Below are 21,537 nucleotides of genomic sequence, written 5' to 3' on the forward strand. Positions count from 1 at the left end.
GCATTTGGAGGCAGGAGCAGCTTTTCTGGAGCAGCACAGGGTGCATGTCTCCAGTGAAGGGGTGGGGCGCTCAGAACCCACATCATGCAGAGCAGAGCACCCTACAAAGACCTTTGGATCTTTGGTCAGTGCAGGTGATAGATGCACTATAATATTTCTATTAGAGTCATTTGCTCCATTGAGCAACAACTTCAAGTCTCATTTTTGCAGCCAATTATGTTGAGAGTTAAACACCCCCCCCCCGAAGACAAATGGGGTCATTGCAATAAATTGAAATCTCGTCTGTCAGTCAGCTCAATACGCTGAATCAATATCCCATGCATTTTCTACTAATGCTATTGCCATTGCAGTAGAATTAATGGTGCAGAAACCAAATATTACTGCCTTTATTAATAAATGGCATAAATCAAGTTGCAAGTGACTGCTGGCACCCCCAGCTTCAGTAAGACTGGGAGCAGATGGAGATTTGTTAGCTGTATTTTTTTTTTAATTTGGTATTTTAATACGTTTTTCTGGATTTTTTGAATTTTCAAGTGGTTGCCACCTGCCTGAGCCTAATGGATACAGAGAGATTTTAAAACTTCAGAAATAAATCATAAGGAACATTTTTATTATTTCTACAGCATTTTTTTCCCAGTGTATTAAGGTAACAGAGGTCTCCTTGGGGGAAGGCAACTTTCATCCCCTTCCCCTGGGAAAAGCCCCAAGCCCCGCAATGAGGTTTCTCAAGTTTGTGCTGGCTATTTTGCCAGCACAGACTTGAGAGATTCCGTGTCAGGAGAGAAGGCCGGACGCAGAGTTCAGGATTTGCCAGTCCCACCCCCCTCCCACTCTGGCTCCTATCCTCACCGCTGCCTGGAGCTCTTACCTAGCTCCAAGTGGTGTCCAGCTGGCACTGGGCTCAGTGCCAACTGGTGCTGGGCCAGTGCCAGCACTGACTCAGTGCTGGGTGTCACAGGCATGCCTTTCAGCACGCTTGCAACACCAAGCGCCAGTGCTGGAGGTCAGTGCCGGCACTGGCCCAGGTCAGGATTGGTTCCTGATTTTTTTGATACAACCTTCTGTGTCTTTCTGGTCTAACAACTGAATGCATCATTCTGTTCCATGTTTAAAATCTTGCAGATGCTATTGTGCGGGGGGGGGGGGGAGAGGGATTATAAGGAAGAAATAAATCTGAACTGCTGCCCAGGAATGAAGGAGGAAAATATATTTTGGTTGCATTGACCAACACTGACACCATTCTCTTCCAAATGAAAAGTATCTCTCCAGGGGAAAGGAAAAGGGGGGGAACCATGTGGAAAGACATTAACTTTAAAGAGTGCTCAGTTTTAATTCAAAGAGCAATCAGTTCTATGGGCCAGTCGTGAAATGTACACACTTGAATCGCAAATGCTTTTTTATCTGTTATGTTAAAAGGAAAATAAATTGTGCTAGCTCACAGCAGCACCTGTTCCAGAAACATTGCTCATCCTTTTCTATTTTCAAATACGTGGAATAAAAGGGATGTTTTCAAATATAAAAGAGTATATCCACCAGCTGGGTTATTAGGTCCAGGTCACTTTCACAGTGTTCTGATTTATCTGGTGTCCACGCCTAATTACACGATAGCTGCAAATGCATGCAACAAAAGCCTGTTTTTCTCTTGGAATAACTCAGCTTCAGGAAGGAGATTTGGGATGGAGAAGTGGCAACAGTGACAGTGTTAAGCACTCTTCCAGCTAGGGGTGACCCATCCATGAGACTAACTCAGGAGGTCAGCTCAGGCAGCATGTTGGCAAGCGGGTACCAACTTCTGCCTCCCCTGTGTCTTCTCCTGCCCCCTGGAATCAAAAAGGGAGAAGGAAGTAGAGTAGAAAAGGAAATTTAGAAGAAGGAAAAGTGGTGGGTTTGACTACCTCACTATTCCTCTTCCACTGTATTGCACTTTACAGGCCCAGGGAACAGGAGGAAGAAGAGTGGTAATAAAGGCAGCTAGTACGCTGCTGGGTCAGGGTGACCAGATGCCCTCTTTTTCTAGGATATGTCCTCTTTTAGCCTCATGTCCTGGAAAAGAACTTAAATGTCTTACTTTTCCTTGTGAGCAGGCTCCTGCAGGTAGTGCAGAACCTTCTTGAAATTAATAAATTATATGTAATAAAATTATATTAGATATTATACATTCAATTTAATGTAATATAGTGTTTAAATTAGCCACATGAAATCAATATACTAGTGTTTTTAGTTTTTATTTTGTCATGTTCTACACTTTTCTTGGATGTCCTACATTTTGAAGTGCCTCTTTTGCGGTTATAACATCTGGTCACCCTGTGCTGGGTAAAGGGGGTGGTGGCACTAGGCACCTCGGTTGCCAGGAGCTGTTGGCAACCCCTGTCTCCCCCTCCCACTTCTCTGTTCCAAATCCTCCTGGAGGAGGAAGACTGCCTAACTCTGTCTCTGCCTCTCTTTATCCTTGTATGGTAAAACTGGCTCCAGAACAATTTGGAGTAGATATTAGTGAGTGGCAAAAGAATTAATTTTGCTTCCTCCCCTATTGCTTCTCTGCTCCAAATCTTCCTCACAATGTTGCTTTTCTCTATCCAAAGAAGTCATCAGTTTTTTGATACATGTAAAAGCCAGCATCTGGTGCGAGAACTTCATCAGGCTTGACTGAAACTGTTCTCTGCTTGTACAGATTCACAGAGGGAAAAGAATTGCTCAGAATATGTGCAGAGTATCTTCCTTTTCCATGAAGGAACCAGGTTCTAGCTCCCACATATCTGAAAACTGGATTTAGCAAAGGGAAAGGTTGTGACTTCCAGGCAAGCTTGAATTTCAGTGGATTTTTTTTTTAATATGAATGTCTTTGAAGCCAAAAGCCAAAGTCCTCACAGATGGAAATGCTAGGCAAGTATTAAATGGGGGGGGGGGGAAGGAACTGAAAAGGTGTGCTTTACAGGTATTTTTCAAGTTTATTGAAATACACAACTGAGAATATCACACAAACCCAGTTAACCAAGCACTGAGATGTTTTTAATTCAAATAGGCAACATAAACTGAAGATGTTTCTTCATCACGTGTTATGATTCAAAAATACACCCCATTTTCCTACCCTACAGCACTGGCTACCATTTGAAGACATCGTTGTTTAAAAACAAATCCCAACTGTGATCAAATGCTTCTGAGGAGCTCCCTGTTGGATGCTGGTGATGGAACATTTGGTTCCACCCTCAAATTACAGAATGGGTGATACACAAATCACTGGCACCCTCTTTTTACAACTTCTCCTTCTGTAAGCAAACTGCGAAGCTTCTCAAAGCGAGAAATTAGAGGTGAAAATGACCTACTCCCTTCTCCTATTTTGACAGGCAACTTGTACATCACAGAGCAGGACCAAAAAGCCACCACTGGTGAGAAGCCACTTCCTTGTTCGTTCAACATTTTTAGCACTGGGAGGGTCTAAACATTTCCTTTACATTGTTTAGTAGTATCCTGTCGACTTGCCTAGGAAAACAAAACCTACAAAAACATTTTGTGACGATGAGCAAAAATGGCATTGCCTCTCGTTTTGGGAATAAGGACAAAGAAGAATCATCACAGAACAAACTGCAACGCCACATGCTGTTTGCTCCAAGCCAAGGAGACATCTTTTTGCTGTCATCTTGCTGCAGTCTAAAGAACAGGGCTGTTGATGCACTTGAAAGAAATGAAAGGGTGTAGATTTGTAGCTCAGTCAGAGCTGCTATGTGGCATTCATTAACACATGGAAACTCCCATGGAGCCCAACTGGACAGTTGCCTGGTTTTGATTTGTTTGGAGTGTTAGCTACAAAACAGCAGGCAGAGGAGGAGGAGAAAAAGTCACCCTCCACAACTCATATTCAATATGGGGGGGGGGGGAACCAAGGCATGGAACTGCATTAGGCCAAGCCATAGCTGCTTTCAAAGTCACAGTCTGAAAATCTGAAAATTCTTCAAAGCTTCAGTAAATCTATCAGACTGCCATTTGTTATTATTTCACCCTCTCCGTCCCCCAACTACTACTACGACCTGACTGTCTGCTATGAGACAGCTGGTATGACGCAGAATTTTAATTCTCATATTTGTGCCAGATCCTATCCTAGCTCTGGAATACAGACTGAAACACTCAGATTATTGTCTAACAAGACCAAACAGGGACCATGTAAACACATGGGGCTCCTTTCCCATAACAAGGGCAATATTCTTTATAGATGCTATTTTCTATTTCATTAAATGGGATGCACATCCCAGCGTACATTCAAATGTACATCTTCACAAGCATTCTTGAGCAACTAGCTGCACTACATTCTTTACATGTGAATAGAGAGGGCTTGAGGACATGGTGCTTTATGGAGTCAGCAATGATTTATAAAAAATAGAAGATTTTCATTTCTAAGATACCAAAGAAGTGCAAAGTATTAATAATAAAGGTAGAACATTTATCATAGGACAGCTAAAAGAGAAGCACTACTTAAATCCCATTGAGAGAGAGTTGGAGAGAATTAAGGATTTTCCCATTTAAATCTCTGGTACAATCCAAAGTGAATTACTTTTAGTAACTGGATTGTGTCTTTTGAATTCAACATACTGGGGGGAAAAATAAGTTGGTCAAAATACAATACTTGAATGTAGTAAAGTTGATCTTAATATACCAAAGACTGGTAGATTAGGCAATAATGTAAATTTATTGAGCTTGGAAAATGCACAGAGTTTGGAGACTTTTCCTTCCATGGGGCAATGATTCTAATCTATAGAACTGATGCTATTTGAAAGAAGAGTCTATCAAGGAACATTTTATACCCCATGAGTAGTCTAGCTTTTAAATCCCCGTTTCTTCCTCTCCCCCTTAATCCCTTTTTCATCATCTTCCATTCTATACAGAATTTAGAGCTTTATAGCTATGATATTTCCAAAGGGCTAAATCTAATGACTACAATCAACACAGAGTTGAATGTTCTTAAAGCTATTGAAATCATACCAACTTATTAAAATGACCATATATTGAGTCAGAACATTAGTCTATCTGGTTCAGAATTGTGTACAGTACTCCGATTAGAGAATGTTGGCAACCTTCAGTCTCAAAAGACTATGGTATTGCGCTCTGAATGGTGGTTCTGGAACAGCGTCTAGTGTGGCTGAAAAGGCCAATTCGGGAATGACAATCCCTTCCACACTAGAAGCAAGTGCAGTCTGTCCCTGGTCTGTCTCCCTGGCTATGGGCCTTCCTTCTTTGCCTCTTTGCCTCAGTCTGTTGGCCAAGTATCTCTTCAAACTGGGAAAGGCCATGCTGCACAACTTGCCTCCAAGCGGGCCGCTCAGAGGCCAGGGTTTCCCACTTGTTGAGGTCCACTCCTAAGGCCTTCAGATCCCTCTTGCAGATGTAGGGCAGGAGTTTTCTGTTGCATGGTGCAGAGTTGTCGATCCGCTTGTCGGTTTTCACCCTAAACCCCACGCACCCCGTGAGGTTAACGGACCGTGGTGAGGCAACACCTTACTGGCTGGGGACTGCCCAGCTTAAGGCAGGTGGTAGCTGCCCAATGAGATGCAATGATCTCTCCCACCATCGGAAGCAGCCCCTGGTGTCATGCTCTACGCCAGGGGTGCTCAATAGGTACCGGTAGATCACGAGGCAATATGAGTAGATCGCGGAGTGCCGACCCCCCTTCAGGTGCCTCTGGGAGGAAACGCCAGGAGTAAGGCCCATTGTACTCAATGGGGCTTACTCCCAGGTAAGTGTGGCTAGGATTGCAGCCTCACAGCCTAATCCTAGGCATGTCTACTCAGGAGTAAGTCCTGTTATACTCAGTGGGGCTCAAGGTACACCAACATACATTGTACACATAAATGTTATATGTTATGATGGCGCAAACATTGTAAAAAAAACTCTGGTAGATCTCCGGGCCTTGCTGGGTTTCAAAGTAGCTCTCGAGCCAGAAAAGTGTGAGCACCCCTGCTCTACGCCAATCAAGCAAAGACTTATAACCGGTAAACTACTGCTTCCCATGTTGTGCCGACGCCATATGGCGAAGTTGGAGTGCCCTCTCCAGTGCTCGAAGCCTGGATAAATAAGGTATGGAGGATAGGCTGTTACCCATGCAGCAAATCCCCCCTCTCCACATCGCTGGAATGGTCCAATAGAAAGGCAGAAGCCAATACGGTTGGTTCCAGTGGCGTCGCAGGAGTTGCCAGAGCATGCGTGTACAGCCACGAACTGCCTCAGGGACTCTGGCTCCTGATTTCGCCTCGAGGTTGACTCCTGAAGCCTTTTCCACAACTGGATATGGCCACAAGGCAGTGGAGGTTTGAGGTCAGAGTTTCCTTCTCTTAGATGAGCTGCCTTCCCAGGCTGACTCCGATTAGCAGGTATCAGATTCTGTGTTAAAGTCAAACTGGGGATGAATTGTGGCCAATGTTGTTTAAAAGAGAGTCTCTTTCAGGCTTCTGTTAAGTTGGGAAAATAAATTGGTGCCAGGTAGGCTATGGGTATAATTCAATTTTACCACCAGCAAAAAGGTAAGAGGATTTTTATAATTATGGTTTTCAAGTGTGATGCACCATGTATCCTAGCCAAGTGTTTAATGTTAAACAAACCCTTTCTTTGTAGTTTTTGTGCTATCACAAAGTCTTTGTGCTATCACAAGCATTGATTTAAACAAATATAAAACAACATGATTGAATAATAAACTGTGTGGTGAACTGAAGTACAATTTATTACTGTTTCACCTCCTCAAATCTTTAACTTTGTTTGATACATCTTGGCTTTGATTTATTCACAAAAAAGACTTCTACATTCTCTGTTGCTTCTTCAGCTGAAAGTGTTGAATCACTGGCCACTTACATGTGGCAGGAACAGTGAGGTTATCTGTGCTCACTGGAAAATATCAGAATGAGGGCCGAATCCCTCTTCTTTATTTGTTGTTTGTATATACACTTCACAGAGCAACAACAACAACAAAAAAAGGCAACTGCCCTGGAAACTTTATAGTCCACATTCTACTTCCATTGTGATCACAGGATGTTTTATATACATATAAAGATGGTGCTAAAACTAAACCCCAGAGTTCTCCAGTTCAGACACAGAGTAATTATGAGCCAAACCCATGCCATTCCAAACATTCAGCCTTGCTCATAATTGTTTGATGTGGCTCCATTACCACTCCCTTCTTCCTAAAACCTAACTCTAAAGAAGGGATGGTGGCAGTATCGCTAACATGAATGGTTTGCTGCCATGTCTATGACTCATCTTTTAAAACCTAGACAGCAATGGTTTCTTCTGAGCGTGCTTGGATAGCTGCAAAGGACCCTAGGAAATCCAGTTTCCAGTGTCTTTTAACGTTAATGGACTGAGCCCGTTCCATTTCCCAGGCTCTGTCCAATTTGGAATTTCCAATTCCAAATATTTCAAAATCACACCCTGAAAACATTTAACAAATTTGGTTTACAACCCAATCCAAGATGCTTACATTTATTTCAGAGGACCTTACTTCCCTACTTCTCACCGGGTAGGTGGGACTCGTCAGCCTGGGAAGGCAGCTCATCTGAGAGAAGGAAAACTCTGATTCCAAACCTCCACTGCCTTGTGGCTACATCCAGTTATGGAAAAGGCTTCAGGAGTCAACCTCGAGGCAAAATCCGGAGCCGGAGTCCTTGAGGCAGTTCATGGCTGAACACAGTCATGTTCTGGCAACTCCTGCGACGCCGCTGGAACCAACCGTATTGTCCTCTGCCTTTCCATTGGACCATTTCAGCGACGTGGAGAGGGGGGATTTGCTGCATGGGTAACAGCCTATCCTCCATACCTACTTTACCCAGGCTTTGCGCACTGGAGAGGACACTCTGTTCCAGAGCCACCATTCAGAGCGTGACACCATAGTCTTCCGAGACTGAAGGATGCCAACAACCAACTTCCCTATAATTACGAGAATTGGTTGTTGGCACCTAGCGTAAGATTGCAATCCTATTCTTTGGTTGTTGGCATCCTTCAGTCTTACGCTGAAACCCAGTGCATTCTTATTTATAAATTCCAGTTACTTCAGTTGACCTTATTGCTGTAAAAATGTATGTTCCATATAGAGACATGCATAAAACCAGCCTGTAAAGCTGCAGTCCTATGAACATGCAAATATGCAACTAAACTCAGTGGAATTTGTTTGCAGGCCTATAATCAGCCCTTACAGATGTTACTTTTAAATAGTCCGTTTCCACAAGTAAACCCGAAACCTGAAATGTGGTGGTTGTTAACAGACTCATCATTTTTTCTTGAACAAAATGATGGGCTGAGCAACCTTAAAAAATTAACTACTTTCTATTTCTTTTCACATCCCAGAGATCAATTAAAATGGGCAAGTCCCATTAGGCAAAGCTGTTAAACAGTCTTTAACATTGACAAATTATCCACTGCTCCATTCATGAGGACCACAAACGTGATCCTTAGGAATGGTTTCAAATGCCTCAAACTGGGATCCTTCTGCCCTGATGTGAATAGGGACACTCTTATATGACCAAATTCTCCAGAGATTCTGGAAGATGGTGAGTATTAACGGCTCCCTCACCTCCGGAAAAGAATTAGCATATTTATATTTTTCACTTGAAAATGGAATAATTTAAAGCTTTCCCAACAAAGTCATGCTGTCTGAAGCTCCCCATCCAGATGCCAGCTAAAATACCTAGGGGACAAGGCCTACCACTGTGTAGTGAAATTCTCATGGAGAGCTCTGCCTTCACCCCGTCACGAGAGATAATTGAAAAAGCAGGCTGCCTCGAGTGCTAGTTTTCTGATCAGTGTTGTTTTAAAGGAGGGAAGCATGTTGTGGAACTGATGACTGGCATGTTTATGCTTGTTTCTATCATACACTGCAGTGGTAAACTTGATGTGTCACCTTCAGGCAACAAGGACTCAATTTTGCTTTCCTAAAAGCAATTAAGATCCAATCTCTTATTTCAGCAGAATCCAGTTAGCTCCTAAGTAAGCATCTGCAGTGAACAACTTAAATATTTGCAGAATTTAAGCTACTTCCTTGAGTAAGTACAGGCCAACAGAAGTAATGCCTCAGAACCTGAAGATCCCAGCATATTATGGCCAATATTTTCAGGAACCAACACTAGCTGCAGTAGGAAATATTGGTGCTCATGCAAAAGCCAGTATGGTGGGGAGGGGGAGAGGTACACAGTCCCCTTCACTTGCAAGTTATCTAAAGCTCTGTGGAAGGCTTTACATATTTTAAAGAGCAAGAAAGCAGGATGATGGCCAGAATCCTTCATTCAAGATTGAGTTATGCCATTTGCCATTTCCTTTTCAGCTGTATTGGAAAGTCTGTTATAGATGGAGTAAGAGTCATTATGAATTGAGCAATTTAGCACTCTAATCCCACAGGCAGGCAAGAAGATTAATGCCAGTTTCTTTCCTCCTCCTCCTCCTCCTCCTCCTCCTCCGCAGTGCTGAGCGGGGGAGGGGAAGCTGGCAATGCAGATTAAATACTGTATGCTCAAGAACAGAGAAGATGATGGCAGAAAGGTTTTGTTATATACTCAAACAGCAAAGCCATTACTACAAACTATTCTGAGGGCTTTGGCAAAGAAAAATACACAGTTAAAGCAATATTTTATTATTTATTGCACCATCCATATACATGGTCCTTCACAAATAATGAAATGGTAAATCTCTGCCCAAAGGGATCTATAATCCAGATACCAATGCAGAGGAAACAACAGAGGTAGAGGAAGGAAAATGGATGCATAGGGAAGTAGGGGAAGAACACTATATCCCAATACCCAATAAGGCATGTTTGATTTCCAAAATGAGAGGTGCCAGTGCTAATGCCTATGCTCAAGGAATGCTCTCTGACCTGGAACAGCAGCCCTTCCCCCTAATTTGGTAAGGGCTTTTTGTGTTGGGGGACGGACTCTGGATCAAAAGGTGTTTTCTGCTCATCAACCCTAACAATGAAAAACAGAGTCCAAAGTTAAGGTTGATGAGCTGTGGCTCAAATTAAGCCCTGCAATCGTGAATCTTCTTGTTTAAGCACTTTTAAAACCAACAGGAACATTTTAGGGTCAAACCACTCCTGATGCTAGAAGCATCATCAGAGCTTCTGTCTTTGTTTTTTTATATTAGAATAGTAGTTGTGGCGAAATGGTCAGGCCTGGGCTCATGGCATGCATGGAGAGAGTTCCCTCATGCCGTGGTTCAAATGAAAACCATCCCTCAAAAACCAGTTATTAGCCTTGGGAAAGAAGGCGTGTATAGAGGTAGCTGCATCATGTACAATGGTGGAGGATAGGATTGGGTTGTTAATTAACAATAAACAAGCAAGGGAGATCTCTTCTCACGGTATTTTGCAAGGGCTAAGTCCATTCTGTTTCCTTCCTTCTCTCCTATTGTTCTTTACACGAGCATTGAGCCAAAAGTGAAACTCCATAACAACCCACAAAGAAAAGCCAAGGTTTTAGAATCACAGTCAGGCATTCTTTTGTGGATAAGCTAGAAAAATCTACCCCACCTACCTCTACAGTCATGTCATGGGATTTCCACCCCCTGCTTCTTTCTCCTGCCTTTCACTACCCACTGCTGTGGTGGAAAGTGGTAGTGAGTAACCATCAACTAGAAATTGTTTGGGAAACATGGCAAGCACAATGTTCCAGAAAAACATACATGTGGGGCAACATTCATTGGTGTTGGTTGCAGCATGGTGCTGATAAATGTGGGGGGCCTATTTTGAATAGCAATGTCATGGCCAGCTCCAAAGAATGGACCACTCCAGCCTGGGTCCCAGGATTATTGAGGCAGGGAGGGAAAGGAGTATAACTCTGGAAACAGAGAGCTTTCCAGATGAGATGAAATGCCACTCTCTCCTCCATAGTATATACCTCCCATATGCAAACCACAAAGCAGGCAACAACTGGAAAAGAAAGTCATGAGAGCCACAGAGTCTTTGAGTTTGTGACCCCAGAATCTATAAACGAACAGGGGCAGACACAAATGTCTCTGTCATCTCCAGAACAGTCTTATGACAAGAATCAAAATGTACAGGATAACCATGGAGTTTATTCACATCCAGCACCTGAGACATTATCTATTCAGTTTCTTGGGCTATCCAGGCTATCACCAACATCTTTGTATTCTAGATGGGAACATATTGCATCTTACTCTGTGAACATATGAAGCTGCCCTATACTTAATTGGACATTCATTCACATTGTTCAGAGTTACATACACTAACTAGCAGTAGTTATTCAGGCCTTCAGGCAGGGTGTTTACCTGACCTACCTGGAGATGCCAGGGACTGAAGATCCCAGAACCTTCTGCATAGAAAGGTGTGTTATAGCCCATCTGAGTTACAGCCCCACATTCTGAGGAGGATGAGGCCACTAGCCTTTGAACTGAAGTCAATTTGAAAGAAATGCCATGTAACTATCAGAGGGGATCCATTCTCCACATGAAAATAATTACATTAGGCCAATGTTTGACTGTAGACTTGCCTTGATTTAGTATTCTGTGTAAATCAGCACTAAACTGGTGGTCATTGATACACTGAAGTATATTTTCTAGAAATGGTCAGGGCTGATGCGAGGAGCACAGGTAGGCGGGGGGGGGGAGGTGGGAAGGAGGCATTCCTGGGCGGGGGGGGGAAGGCTGGCGACCCCAGGGGTGGGAGGCAGGGCTGGGATCTGGCAGTTATGCCAGATCCCTGCCAGATCCCAACCCCTATTCCCGGGGAGAAGAGCGGTTTAAAAGCTGCTCTGCTCTCCTTGGACTTGTGCCACCTCTTGAGGTGGCACAAGTCTGAGGAGACCTATAGGGGCCAGCGGCCCTTACCTGGAGGTAAGGGGAAATATTTCCCCTTGACTCTTGCTGAGCTGCTTATGGCCCCTATCCTGCGCTGGATACAGCACAAGCCTCTTGGTTTGCCTGTTCCAGTGCCAAGGATAGGATTGTGCCTGTAGTGTCTGTGAAATAAAACTTGAGAATCTCAAACATGAAAGGTGAAGCATTAAGCCCTCCCCCTGCTTGGAAAGTGGGTACTTTTCAGATTGTTTTTCTGTCATGAGCAGCGATAAGGAAATGTGAACATGTACTCAGCATGGTTCCAGTACCACAGTTTCAGTATTGTAAATTATCTATGGGGAAAAGGGGGACTTTGTTTTGAGAAGTGCATACATGCAACTGGGATCAAACATGAAAACCTGTGGGTCAGGTAGAAATGGATTAACAGCTTTGTTGCCAACCATCAGCAAAGGAACAAAAAAGCACTTGCACCTAGTTGAATGGATATACCAAATGTGCATTGGTGTCCTCTGTAGCAGAAAGGCTACTATGGATGTTGGTCACTTTAATATGTCAGTTACACCCAGGGTGGAGCTGATAATTCACACGGGCTTTTTAAACACCAGAAAAATCATTCAGATGACCTTAGCCAAAGATTAGAGGAAATGTATCCCTGCTAGTCCTGCTGGACCTTTCAACACCACAATATTCTCCTGCATCAACTGGACAAAATGGGGCTTGGGGGCACTGTTTTGCAGTGGTTCCACTCCTCCTTGTCTGACAGGCCCCAGATGGTGATGTTGGGACACACCTGTTTGACACCCTAGTCCTTGCAGTTTGGGGTGATGCAGGGCTCTATCCTATCCCCGATGCTTTTTAACATCTACATGAAACCGCTGGGGGAAATCATCTGAGAGTTTAGAGTGGGGTGCCACCAATATGCAGATGACACTCAACTCTATCTCTCTTTGTCTTTCCATTCTGAGGAAGCTATAGAAGTCCTGAAGAGCTGCCTTAACGCAACTGGGGCTGGATGAAAGTCAGTAAGTTGAAATTGAATGCTGAAAAGACAGAAGACTTCCTGGTCAGAAAATCTTATCATAAGACTAGAATTTCCTAGTCATTTGACCTGCTGTCCCCAATTTCAATATTTTTCTCTAATCAAATATTCAATATTTTTCTCTATACCCATCTATGTTTATACCTTCCTTCAGGCATCTGAGGAAGTGGACTCCAGACCACAAAAGCTCAAGCTACAATTGGTTTGTTCCCCTTTGTTGTTCTCATGGTATAAAGTGCAGGATCACAAACAATATGAAATATGCAATAGAGTCAAGATGCGTTTTCTCCCCACTCTTGAGACTCAGAGCAGGGTACTGAAATTCAAAGGACCCAATTTTAGGAATATTCACTAATATTTTTAAAAATCATACCCGACAACTGTTCCAAAGACAAAATAGAAGCAGCCTGCAAACCAATCTCAGAAAACAGGGAGCTTGGGACAAGTTTACATGTGAGCCTTTTGCACATCAACTTAACAGCTGACCATTTTTGTCTTGGCAATGAAGTTTGGCATTTTTATCTATGGGAAAAGGAATGAGCAGACTGCTCATACACTGAGCAGCTCTGGGTGCAGCTCTGGCACTGTTGGTAGACATTCTGACGTAATTGTTCAGTATCAGGGAGCTGAAGGCTTTTACAACCCATTTGGTTTTGCCCCAAGTGTGCCATGAAGAGTCTTTCAGAGCTATGAAAATCAATCCAATGAATATGCATTCAGGGAAGCAGTACAATGTTCATATATCATCCCTATATGGATCTATCAGACATGTGAATGCTTTGCACTGAAAAAGGGATTGAGTAATTCTCACAAGGCACTTTTCTTCCTACACTACTGAAACATCTTAACATTATGTTAATTTGCAGGAAAGAACAGTTAGTTACCATGTTAATGTCATGTTGCCATGCTCATGTTATGTAATAAAAACTTCCTAAGTTTTTGCTAATATGCATATCTACTATATCCCACTTGCAAGGGCAAACCGAATGACCACCCAGTCCTTATGCTAGTGGCCTTCTATGTCTCCTAGTCTGGGTAGTAGGAGAGTTGTTGAAATTAAAGGACATTTCATGGAAATAGTCAAATTATTCCTGGGAAGTTCTTTCCCAGCTGCCCCGTCTTGTGCACACTTTCCATAGTTAAGGGATACTGTGGCCATTTCCCTTTCCCACTTTTCCCAAATATTACCCATGTAATCAATATCAGTGCCAGGTTGCTGGGGCCCTGGGACAAAGCCCTGCACTGGACTCTCATGGTGCACCCCATCCAGCCTGGAACGGCATGTTTTGCACTACCACTGCCACTAGTACTCGGGGTCCTGCTTGGCCAGTTGGGCCCTCTGATGGGCATGGACTCTTGGCCAGTACCTCACTTGGTCAACCTCTGATGCCACCCCTGCAGTTACTGTACTCTATAACACTACACGTGCGCGCGCACACACGCACACACACACACGGAAGGTTATAATTTTTACAGTATGAGGTATACTAGTAGAAAAGGGATGTATTATATAGATGTTTACGAATCAACAAAAACAGTACTATGTCTCTCGTTGCTGTTCTTCATTGAGCAAGTTATGTTCTAGAAAGTGGAGCCTTGCTGGCTCATTTATTGAAATGGCTCATCACTTGCATCTGTTGGGAATGCCTGATTCAATTTGCTCTTTATCCTTCAAGCACTTCTGGCCTCGGTGCCATATTTGCTTCCTGCTCTCAGCTCATGGCATATTTGTGTTGATGGAGGTTTGGCGGCACAAGACAATTGCCTGGTGTTCAGAGGATGACTTAGGGTAGAGAATCTCATCTTCCTTCCACCAGGGCAGGAAAATTTGACTGAATGACATTATGGCAGAGGGTCCTGACCATTTCAGTGAGCCAGAGGCAGGTGACAACCAAGCTTTCACCATGTGGCATACTATCACTGAATGTTGACTGTACCATACTGCTCAGATTTTGTAAAACTCTCCTGCTTTCCCAAATTTTCTCATCAGGCATGAATATCTAGTAAAATTGTATTTACTATAAATCAGGATGATATAAGGAGTCACACAAATGGTCATTATACCATATACCCAGCTAAACATTTGCATTGCATGAGTTGAAAAATCCTCATTGACAGTTAGCAGGATGGCGAAGCAGGCAACCAAACTCTCTCTAGGATTATTTATCTGATTTTATGACACTTATGTTCCTTCTTCTATGATATCTAATGATATCTTCTATGATAACCCCAGCAGTGTCTGTTCTAGTGGCTGTCTGCTGGTGTTCTTTAGCAACTTTTTAGATTGTGAGCCCTTTTGGGACAGGGAGCCATTAGTTATTTGATTTTTCTCTGTAAACCGCTTTGTGAACTTTTAGTTGAAAAGCGGTATATAAATACTGTTAATAATAATAATAATATCCCAAGAGTGGAGTACATGACATATCCAGGCAGCCATCCATTCAGCCACTGAACTGACATAGACCTGCTTAGTTTCAGCAACATAGCTAAACCCTCAGACTCAGCCTGGCACTTCTAATTAGGTTATCTGTGTTGTGTCAACTGCCTTATCATGCTGCTACTCAAACACTGTGCTAAATGGCCATCTGCTAAAATGTTATCTGGATTCATCCTATATAAAGTCCAGAAACTAGGTTCTAAAATCATTCATGATGAATGGGCAGCCCAATCCTGAGCTGCCTGGCACGTGGGGCTGCCGCAGTGCCGAAATGGCTGCCACGACTTCCTGAACACACTGGACAGCCACCACCAGCTCCTCAGGAGAAAGGGACCTTTGTCCTCCTCTCCCAAGTAAGGGAAATGGCCCCACAACGGGTCTTCTCAACTCTGCATCAGCTATTTAGCCAAAGGAGAATCAAGAAGTCTTGTGTTGGGCCATCAGTCCTGACACGGGGCTCTGGATCTGGCAGAGCTGAGCTCCACCAGTCCTGCCACCTCCCACCCTGCTCCCTCCCACATCACACTTTCCCTGCCCCCACCCCCTCCTCCCCCCACACCCTCACACCTCTCCGCTTCCAGCGCTCTGGGCAAGCACTGGGTGGTGGCCTATGGGCCCAGTACCAGAGCTGGCCCATCAAGGGCTCGCGCAGGGCCAGCTCCGACACTGGGCCATGGTACTATTCACAAACCTGCTTTATTTTATGTTTGCAACAGAGCGTGCCAGCGGTGAGCTGATGCGCAAAGATCAGGATTGGGCCCTAAGTGAGACAGAAGGAGAGATTGCTTACCTCTCCTTTTGTCCTCCACTTCACTCCACCCTGACTTCCTGTACATAAGCTCCTGTTGTAGTAACATGGCCACTTTGGGTGAATCTGGCAGCAATAATGTCATGGTCTGGGCAGGAGGTCTGGTCCAGAGGGTAGAGCCTCCGTCTGCCTGAAGATAACATCCACAAGGTCGCCAGTTCAAGGCCACTGGCACCGTGCAACCTTGAAGCAGCTGACAAGCTGAAGCCGAGCTATTCCATCTGCTCTGAGCGTGGGAGGATGGAGGCCAGAATGTGAAGCCAGATCAGAATGAAACACCTGAATGTAGTGGTTCTTGAAAGAAAGAACCTTCTTTCAATTGTAAAAATCCCTATTTAATAAGGGATTTAAACAAGCCTGCCTATGTAAACCGCCTTGAATAAAGTCTTGAATAAAGACCAAGAAAGGTGGTATATAAATACCTGTTATTATTTATTATTATTATTATTATTATGGTGGCATGCAGCAAACCTTTTTGCCACCCAGCTCTTGGACTGGCATAAGAAATTGGTGGCCCCCTATCATGATGCTACGTACTGATTGGCTGACTGTGTGACAATGCAACAGAGGTCAGATCAGGCTCAGCCCACCCATTAAACCAATTAAGGTACATGCTTTGGACTGCTGAAAGTCTGGGATACCTGCTTCCAACTGCTCACCTGCTTTCAAGACTCTTCCTCCCTGGATTAGAAAATGAAGAGACAGACAGTAAGGAAGAGGAACTGTGGAGCAGAGGAAAATGGTAGATTAGAATATCAGAGTCATTCTAGCCTATAACTCTCCTCTCTTCCACACTTCCTCTTTCACTTTATTCATTTCCTTTTTGAATCCAGGAAGAAACAGGAGGAGAAAGAGAGATGCCACAGGCAGCAGGTGCACCATAAGGTAAGGAGGGAGTGGCATTTGCTCTGCCACCTCCAGCTCCATGAGGTCTTCAGCTGGTTGTGGGGCAGCTTCTTATATTAAAGCTCATGTAGAAGAAAAGATTTTTTTTTGTTCGCATTTCTACCTTATCATATCTTTACACTACAGAAGTGATAAAAGCCAGGCCTGCTAAAATTCCCTCTTTTACAAGCCACGTGAGCACTGTCCTCACTGAGGGCCCAAAGTGGCATAACATTTTCTCCACAGAGGAATGCCTAGGAAGAAATACGTATATAAAAGCTTTTGTCAGGGATGAAAAAGGTATATTTTTGCAGGAAGAAAATGTGAGCATGAGCAGCAGGAAACTAATGTTTCTTTCTACAAAACTCTGTGGATTTTATTTCCCTATCCCATCAAGCATACACCCTGTGGCTGAAAATGACATTGGAATCACTCCTTCGATAAAATGCTTGACAAAGGTGCCCTTTAAACATTACAGCTCCATTGCAGGAGATACTTTTTATGGTTTCACGCCATGGTGTGGCTGTAACATTTAAAAACCGACAACTGCCTGGACAGGACCAATTAAGTGGGTCTTTCACCTGGAATCCACATCCTCCCTCCTGGCAGGTTGCTAATTTTGTCGGGGAAAAACCCACACAATTGGTTCTATCCATGTGGTGATACAGCAGAAAACACTACAGCCATGCTGTGTGGGATGAATCCACAGCAAAGTGGCTTCCAAAGTGGAGCTGGAACATGCAAAGGGCACAGCAAGGCCAGTAGAGCAGAAACCACAACTGCTAGCAGGGGAAGGGTTGCTCATTTTCCTTTCCAACTGCGTACTTTTCCAACCCACTCACTTCAGAACTCTACCTTGAAGAGTCCCTGAAAACGTTTCAGGGGTGAAGATGGGCTGCAACAGGAAGGCGAGATGGAACAGCCATGTTGCCTTCAGGAATGTGGTACACTGTCATTTGGATCCCAGTCACAGTCATGAAAAACAATGGTTCTTCAGGATCTCTTTCAGCCCAGTCCCAAAACTCATGATCCCAGCAGCTCTTTGTATGCAAACAGCAAATATCTGAAACCAGCTCATAACAAAATGCAAGATTATGGCAGCAGATAGCCAGCCACATGTAGAAATGCCATGCCAGTCTTTTCTATGAGAGACCAAACCCTGTTAAAGTAGATCTTGGTTGATGCAACTACACATTCAACACTAAGCCAATATTCCTTTGCCAGTTTATTCTGGCACCTGGGCTGGATTCACTTCCAGTCAAAATGCTCCATGGAACTGCAGTACAATGAAGTAGTCTCCATTCTAACCTAAATCTAACATTCTAACATAATAAATCTAATGGGTAGATTTATTCAACTTATTTGCAGGCCTTTTTGCAAAATTCTGATGGATCTTTTGAGCCATACATCAATGTTAGCTAGTCATTAAAAAGTGACAAACACGTTTGCTTTTAAGTGACACATGGGAGACCCAGATAAAGGGAGACATCTGGAGTGAAAATCCCATTGGCCAAAGTTCAGTGAAGAGACTATGCTTGTAAGGACTGTGCTTGTATAAGTCAACTATGCTTGTAAGTCAGCATTTAAAGCACCAATGAAAGCAGAATGATTTAAACAAAAAGCAAAAAAAAACACCTGTCAAACATAGTGCCTCTCACAAAAAGACAGAGCATACAACTTGGGAGGGGGAGATACATTTTCTTGAGCGTTTGTACATACTAACAGTATCTACACAGAGAGAGCACCGTTACATATGGGTAGAAATCCCACATGGCAAAGAAGTCAAGCGGGTTCCAATTGCAGCACCACTTTGAAAGGGGATGCCATTGAATACAACATGATTCTTTTGAAGTAGCTTTGCTAAGTCCAGGCAGAATCAGACCATGGCTATGTAATCGTAATACATAGGGGATTTTCATATGATTGGCTAATAAAACAACCCCAGGCCTGTCTGACCATTGGAATATTCTGAGCTTGCATGGCGATGCTTCACAGTGCAATCCTAAGCATCTTGGAAGTAAGTGACTTACTCAAAAAGTCCCACTGAGGTCTCCCTAGTAGGTGCGTTTAGGATTGCATCCAGACATTCACAGACCAAGCTTATGAGATCCAGCAGAGAACTCAAAATCAAGGGTTTTTGTTATGTAGAGCTGCCCTGTTTGGAATGGCTTGTGCGACAGCTGTCATTGGGCTTGATTACATTTCTTGACAAAACAAATTTCCTGGAATGGATCCTCACAGCGATACATATTCATTTTTGGTCAGGCAATTACAATGCTTTCACAACACTTCAAGATCCTTACAAAATGTGCTGTCACTGGGCTAAAAAGGAAATGGAGAACAAGGAAGCCAACAGCTGAAGAAATGCTTCAAGTTTAAGTTGAGATTCTTGAGGGAAAAGAGGGAGGGGTGAGCTGATTACTTTTTGCTACATATTCTCCTCATGCCTAGCATCTCCTTCCCAAGTGAGAGAGTGTTAAGATGGGGAAAACAATCCCTTTCTGTCCTGAACATCTGGACAGATACAGCTTACCATGCTAACACTCTTTCGAGGCTTGATCAGAAACAGAACATAGCAAAGGCTGTATTAGTAAACATGGTTTCCTACACACACACACACACACACAAAAGAGGACCTGTCATGAAAAAAGCATTCGGAAGCATCCCTAAACTATCTAATAGTAACACTTTTCCTCAGGTACCCCACTTCTCCTCTGTCCCACACTGCTAGACACACCTTCAACACAGCACAAACTGTGCTTATTTTCAAAGTCTGAACAAATAAACAAGGTGAACAGTGGGTTTAAGTATTCATAAATATGGTCTTGGGTTTTCCTGCCATTACAAGTGAATTTCAACTGTGATTCCTTCCACATTTGTTCATTTTTGACTCCTTTCACATTTGTTCATGATACTCATTTTTGTATACAGAAATGCAGAAAGACACCCCGAGGTAAACAGAACTCTGTATAGACTGCTTAGTTTTAATATGACAGAGGTGTGGCCAAAATTCACCCAAATTTGCCTCTTAAAACATCAGTATCTTATTTTCCATAAATTACATTTCTTCACTGAAACATGCAATTTCACTTCATCGCAGTGAAGGAAACATACTGGATTTGTTTTATGCCTGTAAGTGACTGGAAGTTATCGGACTGAGAGTAAGCAGATGTGGATTTCAGTGGACTGTACTAAAAAGTATGTGAAAAAGAACATAAGTCTACAACAATACCACAGAGAAGGCAGAGAAGAGAAAGGGGGGGAATAGAAAAGATAAAATATTACTTACAGTCCTCTGAGACGAAGCCATATTTTCTCTATTTGCTCTGGTTGCAGGTATTTCAAGGAGTTGCTCTCAAATTCTTCAATTTCCTTTGTTGGCGACTCCATGGCTCTAATTTTTCACTTTGGTTAAAGCTCAGAGAGAATAGATGCTTTCTCCAAAACATGCACACGCTCCAATTTTTTTTTTAACACTGACCAGAAGCAGCAAACATCTTTTTTTTTCTGCCTCTGAGAACACTTCCCCCCTTTTCCACACTTTGATTAGGAGTGTGTGCAACCAACGAGAATTCCAGGTATACACAGGGAGTAGTTGTGGTGGTATGCCATGGTCCTGAGGGTGATGGAAGGGATTAGAGGTTGATCTCCAGATTGCATGCAACCACAGATTTTTTTTTTAAACAATAAGCCAAGGATACAATCAGTAATACCAGCTGAAGGGTCTTTATCAGGGGCAAGGGAGGGTGGGGTGGGGGGAAACCCTTGCTGACAATTAAGCTGCCTGAATGGGAGGCCTGGAAATACTGGCAGATGGACAGCTTCCAATTATCTGCCCTGCTATTTGCTAGATTCTGAGTCTTCACTCTGTGCTCTGAAAGGCAGCCCTCATTCCTTCCAGCGCTGAATCTCTCTTTCTTTCCTGTACACACCCACAAACGCTCTCCCCTTGTCGTGTTCTTCCACTTACCAGCTGCTTTGCTGACAGGCAAGAAAACCGACTACTGAGAAAAAGTCGTCTGTCGGAACAAGCCTGGCCAGCGTCTGTCTCTCATTCTTTTTCCTTCATGCACAAATGCAAAAATGTACAACATACAAACAAACTATAGAAACAGAGAGTGGGTAATCCGAAAAGGGGAAGGGTCGGCTTCAATTAAAATGGAATGAGCAACCGGGTAATGTAATTGCACTAATGCATCTCTGAACAAGTCATCTGTTTGAACGCAGTCAGGCTGCTGAGAGAGCGATGCACACAAGAGAAACCACTGCCTTCAAATAAAAAAAGGAAATAAACTAGTGATAACCACAAAAGGGATGGTTAGTTAACAGCATGGCATGCGTTGCCAAAGAGTAACAACAAAAGGTGTAACTACGCAAATAGCTGACCAATGAAAACATTTGCCCGACAGAGTCATGAAATCTCTATCACTGGGGATGTCAGGCATCTGTCAAGTATGATTTAGGGCTTCAAAGTAAAGGATGCTACTGGACTGTCCCAGCAACACTTTGCAACCCGTTTTTTCAAAAGGTTAATAAACTGCAGATCATGATTCAAGAAACTATTTTAGCAATAAGCTGAAGCCCTCC

The 21,537-nt window shown here is 43.4% G+C and overlaps 1 protein-coding gene across 3 annotated transcripts in view; it reads right to left on the reverse strand.

Annotated features, from left to right (window-relative positions):
• PDE1C (phosphodiesterase 1C) overlaps window positions 1-21,189 on the reverse strand; it is a 177,363-nt gene extending 156,174 nt beyond the window's left edge. For 2 of the 3 annotated variants that reach the window (XM_066628898.1, XM_066628900.1), the window contains exon 1: window positions 20,240-21,189. In XM_066628898.1, the coding sequence (XP_066484995.1) occupies window positions 20,240-20,340 (101 nt within the window). In that variant the 5' untranslated portion in view covers window positions 20,341-21,189. The remainder of the gene's footprint in view (window positions 1-20,239) is intronic. The other variant, XM_066628899.1, reaches the window with a different exon arrangement.
• Between the last annotated feature and the right edge of the window lie 348 nt (window positions 21,190-21,537).

This window comes from Tiliqua scincoides, chromosome 5 (assembly GCF_035046505.1).
Source record: "Tiliqua scincoides isolate rTilSci1 chromosome 5, rTilSci1.hap2, whole genome shotgun sequence".
Lineage (NCBI taxonomy): Eukaryota > Metazoa > Chordata > Lepidosauria > Squamata > Scincidae > Tiliqua > Tiliqua scincoides.